Source organism: Trachurus trachurus (genome assembly GCF_905171665.1).
Source record: "Trachurus trachurus genome assembly, chromosome: 17".
In the NCBI taxonomy this organism is placed as follows: Eukaryota; Metazoa; Chordata; class Actinopteri; order Carangiformes; family Carangidae; genus Trachurus; species Trachurus trachurus.
Genome location: NC_139900.1, coordinates 26,639,087 through 26,652,747, shown reverse-complemented (window position 1 = coordinate 26,652,747; position 13,661 = coordinate 26,639,087). Strand labels below are relative to the sequence as shown.

The following is a 13,661-nucleotide window of genomic DNA, read 5'->3' as shown; positions in this document are numbered from 1 at the left end:
CATTCATCTAAGTCAAGAGAACATTATATAAAGACTTACTGCGTGGGAGGAGAGAATAGGAACCCTGTCTCTGGCCCACCCCTGGGACTCTGCTGAGCCAAACTGACTGAGGAAGACACAACATATCTGAGCTGAAGATATTTTCTTCAGTAGGGAAATGTGATAATGGAGTCAAAAGAGAATGAAATGCATACCTGATTGTTCTTGAACGAGGGGTAACTGGTAAAACAAAAAGATGTATACTTCGTCTTCAAATTAACATAAAATTGGCTGACATTTAAAACATAATCAACAGTTCAACTTAAAATTTTACCTGGGGAGGTGACAGCCACGGGAAGTGTTGTCCTTTGAGCACTATATAACAGAAAATAACATAATTCAGTGTATATTCAATCATTTTAACAAGTTAAATGCTGAACAGTGTTTAATACATGATTATTCAGGGGGTTCTTTGACTTTTTTACCCATCTGTTTGAAACTGTCCTGGAGAAACCTGTTCCAAGCAGAAATTGTTCAGAGTAAATGAGACATTTGATGCACCAACTTTAAAATGACTGTTTAAATGTTTTCAACAAAGTTTTGGAACATTTACCCTTCTCTGAGAAAGTGGCTTTTTTAACTCAGCAGTTTCTCTTTTCAGCTCTGAAAGTTCCCTTTTCAAGATTGTATTCTCTCTTTTCAGCTCGGAGAGTTGCCTTACGATAACAGAAATGAGGAGGATACTGTTGTAAACACGGTTTTAATTGCACAGCCACCAGGAAACAGCAACAGACACTGAAATCACCTGTAGCCCTGCTCACTGACTTCCTTCAGACGCACATCCAATTCAGCAGACTTGTGTTTGAAGTGTGCTGAGACTCTCTCCATCTGTGTCCGCTGAAACAGTGCAACCTGAGGAGCATGAAGACATCACTATTAAAGATTCTTTCAGTCAAAGTAAAATACCGCATGGATCAACTTTACCTTGTGGATAGGAGAGGTCAGAGATTCCCAAATGATCTTAAAGCATGGTGATGCTAAAGTGAAGCTTTTAATCTTTTGGTCTCATGCTGAATGACTCACCCACTGCTCTGACATTTAAAATCCTGGTATAGCAATTAAAATGGACTGACGTGACGGAGCTCAGGGTGCATGCTGCACAGAGGAGACAGACCTGTGATATGTGTTCCACCCGTGACTGGATGAGCTTCACGGGGTCCTTGAAAAAAACTTTTTCCTGTGGCTTCATCTGAAATAGAAATGTGTGCATGTATAATGTATTGGCTGTGTGACGATATCCTCTGTAGGTGGCATGAGACAGTTATCCACAGTGAATATGTCCGACTCACCAACCTGATCAGTGATGGTCAGATAACTGCAGGTGGCTCCACATATGCTGCACTGCTCTGAGAGAAAAGACATCATCACTGGGGGGTGAACTTTTTTATCACATGGTGTGTGGTCTGAGAGTCTGAGATAATTAGTTTAAAAAGTGGGCGAAAATTTAACTTGGGAGCCAGAGCAGATAGATAATTGTCTTACTTTTAATGCATGCTTCACAGCAGATGTGGCCACAGCTGGACACAGCAAACTTCGACCCGCTCCTCTTGAAGCACATGTTACAGTGGAACCAGTCCATTGTGGGCTGCCTCTTCTGCAAATAAGCACAAACTCACATATGTGATTATTTTTCAATGTTGCCTGAAATATTAATATTTCATAGGTGATCATAATTAGGTGTGAAGAACATAGTTTACATAAAACACTTGTTTGTACTTTTGCTAACGAGGCTAGCCTCTTTTTCTTTTTCCATCAGCATAATGACCGTGTATTAATAAATGGCTTTCCCTGTTTAGTGTGGTAGAGCTTGACTGGCTTAAACCGCCCCTGCAACCCCATGCAACAACATTAGTTATTGAAAGTGGCCGATTTAGTAGAACTTCAGATCTTAAAAATAATGTGTAAAGCAAAGAACAGATCATTACCAGAACATTTACAGAACTTGTTCAAACTGGAGGAAGAGGACAACAGACTGAAACTTGATTTTAAACATTCATTTGCAAGGCTAAGCTTAAAACAAATGTGTATTTCTGTTGCAGGTGTAAAACTATGGCATTCACAAAGCAAGGAACTGAAAAGTTGTACAAGTATATCTCAGTTAAAGAAAATGTTTAAAAAAGAAAAGATAAGCGCCTACAAAAAAGGAGAAAGAGAAAAAGAAAGGAAAAAAGAAAAGATAGATAGACTAGTGGTGTCCACTGCTATTTCGCTTGTTTGTTTTCTTGTTATTATGTTTCATCATCTTTATTTTTTTGAAATAGAGTATAATATTGATGTTGATAGTAAGCCAATGTAAATAGAGAGGGGCAGGTACTATAAGTTTTTCTTCATGCTGCTCCATTTCATTTATGGTGATGTGTACATTATGTAAATATGTGCCACCATGTGAAGTATGTATACCATGAATGAAATAAATCAAAAAATGAAAATGAAACGCTGCCTACGCAATACACACAGCTCAGTTATACCTATGGTTATACCGTATACCGCTGGTTTTCATGTTTTTCGGTCCAGCGGTTGCCATGACATATTAGCAGAGTTTGCTTGCTAGCTAACCAACAGTAACTTAGCTACATGCTGACAAGACAACAAAGTTGCCCATTCGAAACTTTCACAACATGACTTAGGAAATGTTAGCCTTTTTGAGTTATTACATTACCCTGACCGTGCTCAGAAGAAGTTGACGTTCAGACGCTCAGCAGCATGGATATAGAAACGTTTCTATGCTCAGCTCAGCAGTCCACCACGGCTCAAATATAATAAGTGTGGCTCGTGCGTTTTCCGTTATGAGTGACGTACGAGGACGGTTTAATGATAAGTGTTTTCCGGTGTTTTCCCCTAAAAAAAAAAAAAAAAAAAGTGTTTTCCCCTCGCTCTTGCTGGCCTTGGTCTCAGGTTGTAAACAGTATTTTTTAAGGGGAGATACAGGTGAATAGGGTAAAAAAAATTAAATAACAGATATCATCATGATGAAACTTCCCAAGTTTATCACTTAAAGCAGAAGTAAGCGATCCAGTCGTTTTGGCTGAGTTAGCAGTCCCCGTCCTCTCGTCCCTACGACATTCACGCACATCCCTTAGCCCTTCATGCCGTTCTCTCTCCTCAGTGGATAAAGGTTGTAGGATACAAGGAAGTATACAAGAAGTTTTCTCCTCGGCTTACAGCAGAGCAGATCGACTGACAGACCAGTTTCGGACCAAACACTCTATGTAAGTGATTGCTGTCAGAAGATATAACTATTGAAGACTTATATTAACACAAACATTCCGCTTACTTCTGCTTTAAGACAAATATTTTTTGTATTACAAGTTTTGTCAAATTTTATATTTAAATATGTAAATGAGGTAATATCTGATGAAATATGTGCTAATTTGCATATATTTCCAGAACTGAAATCTGAAAAATGGATAGGCTAAAGCCCCTTTCAAAATTGTTTTATTTTGTTGACAAGTCAGAAGTTTTTACAGAGGGGATTTTGGATATCTCTGTTTAGCTATCACTTTGTAAATGAGAAAATGTCACCAGGCATGTTAGGAAATGTATAAATCAGGCTTTGAATGATATATCAACAATCCCCTCTGTAAAAAACCTTCAGAAGACAGGCATAAAAAGGTTTGGTGTCTGTAAGTGCTGCTGAAGTGGAGATTTCAGGCCCAGAGTATGAGGAAAAACTCATTGAGAAAAAGGCCTTAAAGACTGTACAATTCCATAGATTGTTTGGTTGTGATACAAAGGAAATGACAATTTACAAGCCTACCCTACATAATTGTTCAGGAGAGAGAGCTTTACAATGATACCTGACATAACAAGCACACAGTAGCCTATGTCACAGTAGCATGTTAACTTGTGATTTAGGAGAAATCCAACAAAAGAGACAAGAGTAAAATAACCTTAATGTGGATGTGCAACCATTTCTTTTGAGAGAATTGGTTGCAGATGCCTTTCCCAAAAAGGACATATAGCCTTATTGCTTTCATTAATATTTGCCAGACCAGTTTTATCTGTCAAACCAGCTTGTGACATGTTGCAGAGTGGATTACAGGATCAACTGCAAAATAAGGAGAAGCCTATAACCGTTTGCATCTCCAACGGACAGTGCCGTCTGAACCTCTGGTAGGCCATGTTAAAACTGAAGTCACAATTATTTTCCATGTATACTGGCTTTTTTTTTTTTTTATTAAACCTTCACAAGTTGTCTTACCTAGCCCAATACATTTCAAAAACAAGACAAACAGACCAAATCTTTGGATAAATGTTTAATGGCCACAGATCTGAAATGCAGAGAGACAAAGACCAAAGCTCATCGAAGCTCAGAAAATCAAATAAAAACCCAATTCAGATCGAAGGAGCCAGTCCATAAGGTGGAGCCATTTCTGGAAAAGAAAATTTTTTTTTTTTTTTTTAAAGGCAGTTCAAGCAGAGTGATGTATTAATCAAATAAAATCAAGTCATTTCTCACTTGGATGCTTCAGGAATTTACATCTGTGATGGTAAATGGCCCAAGAACAGCTTTTTGTACAACGCCAAACTTCCCTGTATACAGAGTGCCATTAGAGCAAGTAGGCTACAATGAGACCAGTTCAGTCCAGACATTGCACTTCACAAACCTGAGGCTGTACTCCTCATCTTCCTGGACTTGCAGCTTGAATCACAGCAGTCACACAGATTACTATATGAAGGGTTGTCCAGAAGTTCCCAGCTGAAATAGAGCAGAAATGTCACCAATTATGATTTGCCTCAAAGAAAAGTGCAAAGCATAAATTGAGTCCCAGTTTGTTACAAGCTTTTACCCATGGTCTTTAACATAGTGGCAGGTCTTCTTTGTGTTGTCAATATCGATGGGATCCCAAGCCACAAGTTTACAGTGGATAAACATCTGTTGAGTGAAGAGAAGTGGGGTTGTAAGGCACTGAATTAATGTTCTTTCATTTACAGATAAAGCCTTGTCTTTGAAACATGCATTTACACACAGTTAGCCTACCTCATTTCCAAGTTCAAACCTAAAAGCCTGAAGAGATAGGCGGATCTCTGATGATATTTCCCTTGGTTCAAATTTTGAGCGAGATGTCTTACTGTCCACAAGACATCTGTGCCAAAGCAAAAGAAAGAAAAGTTAGTTTCCCGCCCATGTCAGGCCAAAAGTCTGCACTAATTCTCATCATCAGGAGAGTACCCCTTATTTGTGATTATTGGATATAAATTGCTTTCTGGCTGCAGCTCTGGTGTGGCAGCTGCCACACATTCCTCAAGAAGGAGCAGCAAGGGCTGATGGGTTTTCTGCTCCACACTGGCCATGATTGGGATAAAGGAGCCCAAGGTAAAACTTGTAGATTCAGCAGGGCCTGAGAAGTCGTCTAGAGAGACATATAGTCACAGAGTTATCATTGTGGCTGTTCTGCAAGCTCCATTGAGGTTTAGTGTGTGTCGACACCTACCATTCATAAGCCCAATATGGAACACCAGATCTCCTTGACCATACGTGTTAAACACAGGATCATAGATAAGTGGATACCAGTCTTTTGGCCTACACAATGTAAAACAGATTGAGATCAGAAGCTGTCATGCATTTCTAAAATTAAATAAATAAAAAAAACCCACATAGTTTGATGTCCTTTAACATCCACTGATGAAGTAGAATGAACACAAACCTGTCATATGCACAGACAACTGGGTGAGTGAAGGGGACCAAGTGAGAATCAGGAGAAGAAATATAGGTCAGATCATTGGTATACATCAGCTGATCTCCTGTGACCTATGAAGGGAACAAATGTCAGCAAGCTGTAGAGAATATGGTTTACTTAAAAAAAAGCACTGAGCTAAATCAGTCTACTCACCATTCTCCTGAAGTTACAATCATCGAGGTCCACACTGAAAACAGCCTCCCGGGCTGTGAAGCTGGTGGGAAAACAGTTGCCGAGACGAAACAGTGACGGGTCAGCCTGGGCTCTGCTCTCTGTCCACACCAGCGTCACAAAGTTGGGCCTACAGTCCAGCTTCATGTCTGTCAGGGATATGACACAGGAAAAAACAAAACTCAAGTTTGTACCCAGACAGTTGGAATCAGACTTGTTTATAAAATACTAGCAACAATACCTGCATTAACCGAAACGGCAGCAACCAGGATCGAGAACAAAGCACCTGCCCAAAGGAAAGCCATCATGACTGAGTAGTGGAAACTCACACTACTGCTGCTTTTATGACTGGCAGCCACTAATCAAGTTAACATCTTACACCTGGTGTGTCAACAGTCTCAGGTGCAGCAGCATCAGTCTAATTACAACAGGTGTAAGACAACTTGTTTTACTTTTAATTCAGGTCATTCAAATACAATGTGAAGTGGCACTTTTAAGGTGAATGATTTATTGTGCATTTAAAAAAAAAAAGTCAGCTTCACTAGAGAACTAAAATTTGATTTATAAATTTAACATATTTTGACAAAATTGTTTTTTTGCACTCGGGCCTGTGTCCACTCAATTTACATGTATGGCATAAACACTCTGTGTGGTTGTTTAGGGAAACAGCTGCTTCAATTCATTTGATACAAAAACATGTGTCTGTTCATTCACTTGTAAGCAGTGTGAGTAATAGTGTTTGTGCTTGGAGTGTTTTGGGGGCCACAAACTAGGGCCAGTGATGATTTAGGGCCATACATTAAGAACATCTTAGTCCATAGTTCTCATTAACCTGCCTGACTCAGAATCAGCTGATTAATGCCAGGGTTAACGGGGGTAATCCCTGTGACATTTTCAGTAATGATCCGAGTCACTTTTGTATGTGGTCTGGAATCTCGATACACCTATGATGTGTGACAGCGCAGTGTGTAATCAGTCATATCAAAATTCAAGGACTCGCGTCCAGACTCTGCTGGTGCTTGAGATATAAATGGATGAGACCTGTGAGGAATTTAGGGAAAGAAAAATGGTTGTGTCTGAATTTAGTGGATAGATCCTTTCATATCTTTGGCAAGAGAGGTGGGTCAGAGGACCTGGAGGCCACTGGTCATAAATGTATCATCTAGTGTCACAGATATAAATAATTCAGGCAGTCCTTCAAGTGCAAAACCAAAAATTGGTCAGTTGCCTTGAGTGTAGACAGACACTAATGATAAACTGGGGCAAGTTATGATTTTATAAGCTTTGGACAACTTGCACTGGTGTGGCAGGTTGTAGGTTACACCTCAGGCAGACATATACAACTATGATCTGAAAGGATCACATTTTATTTCAGCTCATTTCCTAGAGTTGTGGGATGATCACAGAAAACCCACTACTGCAGCATATATCATTTTTAAAAGTAAAGCCTGAAGTCATCATTAAAAATTTCAGCCAAAATCTGCTTAAAGTGATGAATAGCAGCTGTAGTGCTCTTGGCTGGTTTATTATAGCAGACTAGAAAGAGGACAAAGCTGCTGCTAAAAAGACGAATTAAAGAAGAATCATAACAGGAATTTAACCAGTTTTATTGTACATCAGAGGATGAGACAAATGTTTTGGACCATTACTAGAGTAGATTTTAACACATGTGAAAAATCAAGATCATGTAAAGTTCATGTCCCAACATCTTGTAAGTCAGAAGACATCTTCTACTGGCCCTTCACTACTGCGCAGGGTCAGAGTCACCATACGCTTAGAGTGGGTTCATCCTGTCAAGAAACAGAGAACATTTAATCCTTAATGTTTAGTTTTCCAATCCCAACTATCATACCAGAAACCTTAAACAGTTTATCTTTACAGCTCAGATTGCTGCTCCCGTGTGTCCGACTGCTCCACAACGATCAGGGGTCCCAACACAGAATTGTGACTCCAGCTGTGGGACTCTGCAAAAGGGGAGAGGAGACAAATAAATTGATGGAAAGAAAGAGAAGAACACAAACTTGAAATATCTAAACTGCCATGAAATGATACCCCATTCAGCTCCTCTTTTGGAGCGAGATGTGCAGGTCGAGTCACAGCAGCTACAGAAGGAGCTCTGAAACGGGTCATCGAGTAGTTCCCAGCTGAGAAACAAACAAACAATCGTAGTGGGTGTATGATGAAGCAAAACGGCTCGTGTGGCAAGTGAGTGGCATCATCCTTCTCTTCATCAGTGAATTCTTGTATTTTCCAAAATGTCACAACTAAACCATGATTACCTTCCACTTTCCTTGACATAATGGCAGGCTTTCTTGCTCTCGTCAAGAACTTCAGGATCCCATGCAACAAGTTTACAGTGGATGTACACCTGAGGAGTGCAAAAGGAGTCAGTGTGTTTGAGTGACATACTCCTGATACACTGCAAAATCTCAAAATCTTACCAAGAATATTTGTCTTATTTCTAGTCAAAAACAATCTCATACTTAAAATAAGACTCATCACATTAAAAAGTAGCTTGTTTTTAGACACTTTTTATGTCTTTCAAGCATATTTTCACTTTAAGACTTGCTTTCACTGGCAGATTCTTCTACTTATTTCAAGTGAAAATTTGTTTGAAACAAGTGAAAATTATCTTTAAAAAAAAGTAAATTTTTAGGTGATGAGTCTTATGTAAGTGGAAAGAGATCGGTTTTGACTAGAAATTAGACATTTTGACAAGAAATAAGACAAAAATTCTTGGAAAGATTTTGAGTTTTTGCAGTGTAGCAGGCAGCTATAAACCATCTGCCAACCTCTCACCTCTTGTCCAAGGCCAAACTTGAAGGACTGCAGGTAGAGGATGATGGCAGACGAGTGGTATCGAGGAAGGAACATGGCATTTCCTGTCTTGCTTTCCATAAGACATCTGGAGGAGTTTTAAATATTATATTGGCCATCTGATGTCCTACAACAGTACAACAACTGAACACTAACCAGTATGTGTATCCTACCCCTTGTTGCCGACGACGGGGTAAACCTGGCTGCCAGGCTGCAGCTCTGGCGTTGTTGCTGCCACACATTCCTCCATCAGCAGCAGCAAAGGTTGATGGGACTTCTGTTCCACTGCTGCCCACAGTGGCATGAAAGAGCCAAGAGGGATGACATTTGTCTTGGCTAAACCCGTCAACTGTTCTGTAGGGGAAAGTAAAGAAGAGTTAGAATGGGTCTCTGCATGTGCTTGTGTTGTATTTGGCAGTAGGAAGACCCACCATTAAGGAGAGCCATGTGGAAGACCAGCCCACCCCGGCCGTCAGAAACACCTGATCCAGGGTTCAGGAAGGGAGGGATCCACGACTCAGGTCTGAAACAGAAGAGTCAGATTTCTCACATTTCAGCATTAAACTAAAGAAGTGATTTTCAACCTTGGGGTCGGGACCCCACATGGGGTCGCCTGGAATTCAAATGGGGTCGCCTGAAATGTCTAGTAATTGATTTTAAAAATTACTGTTTTTTTTTTTAACAAATTAGTCTTTTTAAAATTATGATTAAAAACACCACACTCAATCTTAAACAACTATAGTATATCTATCTTTCACTTTCTCAAATATAAATCGAGTTCAAATAAAATGCGGCATATAAAAATATCTGAGCTGGTGCATCTTTATTGACGGGGGTCACCAGAAATTTGTGATGTCAAAATGGGGTCACGAGCCAAAAAAGGTTAGGCTCAACCAGAAATTATACTCTACCTTTTATAGACACACTCGATGGGATACACAAAGGTGGCAGGTTTCGGTTTTGCCTGTGGCCTGAAAGTCAGTTCATTCTGATAGATAAGTCGCTTTCCTTTTATCTGTGCAGAGGGAAAACCGGTTATTAAATTTCCTTTATGGCTGAATAGAACCTAACGCATACATTTCAGGCACCTTACCAGTTTTTTGAAGTTGCAGTCATTGAGCCCGTAGTTGAACAGTGCTTCCCCCTCACCGGTGGGCAAGCCCTTCAGCTGAGATGGCATGCAGCTTCCAAGGAAGAGACGAGCTGCGTACGGCACCAGGTCCGCAGAGATCGTCCATGAGACTCTCACCTTCTTCCCATCTTTCTCACAGACTACGTTGATTTCTGCAAATACACTCTCATGGTAAGAAGAAAACAATTTCTGCATATTATCAGTACATTTCTACATGTAGGTCCAAATAGGCTACCTGCATTTGTAAGAGTTGTTGCAAAAACAGCAACGATTAACACACCGAGGTAGTGATGACTCAACATAACTAAATGATCCAAAGCTCAGTGGAGCTGCCTCACCTTATACACTTCCTGCCTAATTAGCTAAACGAGCAACACCTGTGAAGGGAGGATGGTGTTTGATCAGGCTACATTCACTTTGTGGTTTCTATTTTACTAATTTTCAAATGCAGTGGGTTTTTGTTTGTTTATTTGCTTTTTTGGTAAAGTAGGCTATATTTGGAAAAAAAAAAAGACTAAAATCTTTGGTTAGGCTATTTATGCTACATTTCAGAGGCAGCTACTCTAGCTATTCCACTGCTGTTTGACAGACAATTAGTCATTACTTAGGCCTACTGGTTAATATTTTACTCAGAGTATTACCTAAAATATGATACACCTGTTTGATCAGCTACATCATTAAATGATGCTTACATATATAACCGTTAATATATATAAGCTCTGGAAAAAAATATGAGACCACTCTCACAAATGTTTCTTAAAAGCATCTCTACATGTATGACAGTCATTCTTTTCTTTTCTTTTTTAAAGACACAAACACAACTCATTCTACTTAATGAGACACTGATGAACCACATCTGATTTTATAGGAAGATTATAAAAACCACTGCTGGGATTAAACATTGACATTATCCCACAAAAACTGATTTATAAACTCTTCCTGAGTTAAAACATTCTTGCTGTGTTGTTTAGGAATAAATATGAACATGTTTTCTTTGCATCATTATTATTCAAGGTCTGAAAAGACTTGATATTTTTTGTTATTTAGACTAGTTTAGTCATTTTCAGCCAATAAAAGCTCTAAATGACAATATTTTTATTCCAATTTTTGGAGAAATGTTGTTAGTAGTTGATAGAATAAAACAATTTTTTTTTTTTTACTCAAACACATACCTATAAATAGTACAACCAGAGAAACTGATCATTTTGGGAGTGGTCTCTTTATTTTTTCCAGAGCTAGTATATAGGCTGCATTTATGCTGTTGAGGGTTGTTTTGTTTGAGCGGGCGGAACTATTTTTCCTCGTCCTCGGCGCGGCCGTGACGTCCGGAGCGTTTAGCGTGTGACACAGGAAGTAAACTCCAGCAGCCAGACAAGCAGGTTGTAAAACGCTAGTTTATGAAGTGTTTCAGACAGTCAGCACTTTGTGTGATTTAAAAAACTTGTAGTGTATACTGTGTATTCAACATGCTGATCAAAGTTAAGGTAAGAGCACCGTTTCATCTACGCCACCGCTCCTCCGCCGGTCCGTCGCTGCCTCTGTTGTTGAGTCTCCCGCTAACTGCACTGACCGCTGCGCTAATGTAGCGTTGCCCCGGGGCAGGGGGAGGTTGTTGTCCGGCTCGGGTGAAGCTCAGTCTGTGTTGGACCGTTTGGTTTCAGCCCGGGGAGGACAGGGGACTGAGAGGAGCAGCCAGTCGGCCGCTAACAGGCTGCTGTGCTGTGTCATGTAGTCGCTGTGTTGTTTGATAGCTCGCTAACAACACAACACCACAGCAGGACAACCAGCTCACGGAGTCTTTAGCCATAGAACAAACTACATGATGGGCTAGAAATTATTGTTGTGGGGTTCTCATAAAACACCGAGAAGGGGCGCCACATTTTATAGAATTTATTCTCTGATCCCCGAATAGTGTGTCTGATCTTTTCTAGAGTCATGCAGGACATCATGTCTCTGAGCCAGTGTGAATGGGAAGGAGGAGCTGGATCCCTCCACTTAGGTGACACATGTAGCATGTCGAGCTAGTAAAGAAGCAAAAACCAGAAAGTTGAGTAATAGCTTTAGGCAAATCCAAATCTGGAGCAATGCCAAAAAATACCAGTCAATGGATTAGGCTATTGGGCTCGGTAATGAAGGGTTTCTGATGTCCAAAAGTTACCTACAGAGGGACATGTCCAGTACATGTCTGCCCTACAAAGGCAAAGTGCAGTATCTCCATTTTTTTTTTTTTGACCAATCAAAAGTGTGGCATATTCTCTTCAATCTGGTAGAATTTGACATTGGTACTGCTAAAATTTCCAGAGTCATTGGGCTTTTTATTTTGCTGTCCATCCCAAAAAGCACTGTGAAACCAAGGCAAAGTGCAGTATCTGCAAAGAGTACTGTACTCCCTACATTCTAGAATTTACTCTATAATTCCGTTGGAGTAAAACCAAGGCAAAGTGCCGTATCTGTAGCTAATACCAAGGCAAAGTGCAGTATCTGCACCAAAACCAAGGCAAAGTGCAGTATCTGCCATAAAACAGTCAAAATTGGTCAGAAAGACAAACTACAAAATACATTTAATTCAGTCCACCTTTATCTAATCAATTATAAACTTGGTAGTTATTCATAATTTGATGCTTAAACCTGACAATGAAAAACACAAAAAGCAGTTTTTCTCAGTTTGGCATTTGTACAGATACTGCACTTTGCCTTTGTAGGGCAGATGTGATGGAGTGAGGCAGGTGCGCCTTTACATTTATCACATGAAGGGTCGACATCAGGGTACATCCTCGTTAATTTGGTGGCCAGTGCCTTTACGAATGGTGAATCCACCGGCTGCTGTTGGCAGGACTGAGGTCATTATCGGTTAGAATAAGAATATTAACAATAGATAGTTCAAATTCATATACATAACTGAGTTGATTTTTGAATTCTTCCTGTGTTGACTGAAAAGTCCTGTTGGAAATAATGAGGAAGCAGATCTGGTGCTGATGTGATGATGTTGACACTGTGTTTCAGACTCTCACTGGAAAAGAAATAGAGATCGACATTGAGCCCACAGACAAGGTGATGACATGACATCAACTGTTCTCACAAGCCAGAATGAAGACACAACAGTGTATTATATCTGTATGTCCTGTGTGTGTGTGTGTGTGTGTGTGTATCAAGGTGGAGCGAATTAAAGAGCGGGTAGAGGAGAAGGAGGGGATCCCCCCACAGCAACAAAGACTCATCTACAGTGGAAAACAGATGTGAGTTCCTCCATCCTGAACCGTCTGGCTTTGTTGTAGTTTGCATTGATGCTCCGTTAGTCTTCCTGTGTCCTCCCCTAAAAAAAAAAAAACACCTCGTCCTCTCTCCTCAGGAACGATGAGAAGACGGCAGCAGACTACAAGATCCAGGGAGGCTCGGTGCTCCATCTTGTGTTGGCGCTAAGAGGAGGATCAGCGGTCCACAGACACCTGTGCTCCTCGTCATGAGTGGCTGTTGTCGTGGGGCCAGCCCAGTGCCAACGCTCTAGGTGTCTGTCACCATCTAACCATGTTACAGCACAGAGATTCAAAATCCCATGCTCCTGGGCCAATGCAAAGAAAAGAGAAAAAAAAAAGATTAAAAAAAAAAAAAGATCAAGAACAACAACAAAAAGACGTTCTTATTCCTTGGTAGATGTTTTTTCGTAATCCCACATTGGCTTTCTGAGTTTGATAAGTTGATGCAGGCACCCATGCAGAACAAGAGACAGTTTGAGAACACTGTGGTCTTTTTGCTTGTGAATAAATGCTGAAGTTAATTTAAGTGTTGTCCTCGAATACACACGCATTCACAAACACACACAC

General features: G+C 40.2%; 4 protein-coding genes across 4 annotated transcripts; 1 reads left to right on the top strand and 3 right to left on the bottom strand.

Annotated features, from left to right (window-relative positions):
* Nucleotides 1-460: 460 nt before the first annotated feature.
* On the bottom strand, nucleotides 461-1,618 carry LOC311000616 (E3 ubiquitin-protein ligase RNF212B-like; the record flags this gene model as incomplete). Its single annotated transcript, XM_083991356.1, has 6 exons — nucleotides 461-493; nucleotides 593-695; nucleotides 785-891; nucleotides 1,154-1,228; nucleotides 1,333-1,385; nucleotides 1,522-1,618. 6 exons carry the CDS (start codon nucleotides 1,616-1,618, stop codon nucleotides 461-463), a joined length of 468 nt encoding a protein of 155 aa, XP_083847482.1.
* Nucleotides 1,619-4,638: 3,020 nt separating this feature from the next.
* Nucleotides 4,639-6,196, bottom strand: zp3f.1 (zona pellucida glycoprotein 3f, tandem duplicate 1; the record flags this gene model as incomplete). The annotated part of the gene is made up of 8 exons (XM_083991355.1): nucleotides 4,639-4,738; nucleotides 4,830-4,915; nucleotides 5,021-5,126; nucleotides 5,213-5,393; nucleotides 5,475-5,563; nucleotides 5,688-5,791; nucleotides 5,874-6,040; nucleotides 6,133-6,196. 8 exons carry the CDS (start codon nucleotides 6,194-6,196, stop codon nucleotides 4,639-4,641), a joined length of 897 nt encoding a protein of 298 aa, XP_083847481.1.
* Nucleotides 6,197-7,766: 1,570 nt separating this feature from the next.
* On the bottom strand, nucleotides 7,767-10,142 carry LOC311000614 (zona pellucida sperm-binding protein 3-like; the record flags this gene model as incomplete). The annotated part of the gene is made up of 9 exons (XM_083991354.1): nucleotides 7,767-7,855; nucleotides 7,944-8,035; nucleotides 8,171-8,259; nucleotides 8,691-8,796; nucleotides 8,882-9,062; nucleotides 9,140-9,231; nucleotides 9,620-9,723; nucleotides 9,802-9,992; nucleotides 10,076-10,142. 9 exons carry the CDS (start codon nucleotides 10,140-10,142, stop codon nucleotides 7,767-7,769), a joined length of 1,011 nt encoding a protein of 336 aa, XP_083847480.1.
* Nucleotides 10,143-11,157: 1,015 nt separating this feature from the next.
* nedd8l (NEDD8 ubiquitin like modifier, like) lies at nucleotides 11,158-13,615 on the top strand. The gene is made up of 4 exons (XM_083991441.1): nucleotides 11,158-11,324; nucleotides 12,844-12,891; nucleotides 12,994-13,076; nucleotides 13,190-13,615. Exons 1-4 carry the CDS (start codon nucleotides 11,307-11,309, stop codon nucleotides 13,302-13,304), a joined length of 264 nt encoding a protein of 87 aa, XP_083847567.1. The 5' UTR covers nucleotides 11,158-11,306; the 3' UTR covers nucleotides 13,305-13,615.
* Nucleotides 13,616-13,661: the final 46 nt, after the last annotated feature.

Bases quoted from the DNA above. Each gene is read 5' to 3' on its own strand.
- nedd8l (XM_083991441.1), top strand. The intron at 12,892-12,993 runs GTGATGACATGA...GTGTGTATCAAG, and splicing joins ACATTGAGCCCACAGACAAG to GTGGAGCGAATTAAAGAGCG. The intron at 13,077-13,189 runs GTGAGTTCCTCC...CTCTCTCCTCAG, and splicing joins ATCTACAGTGGAAAACAGAT to GAACGATGAGAAGACGGCAG.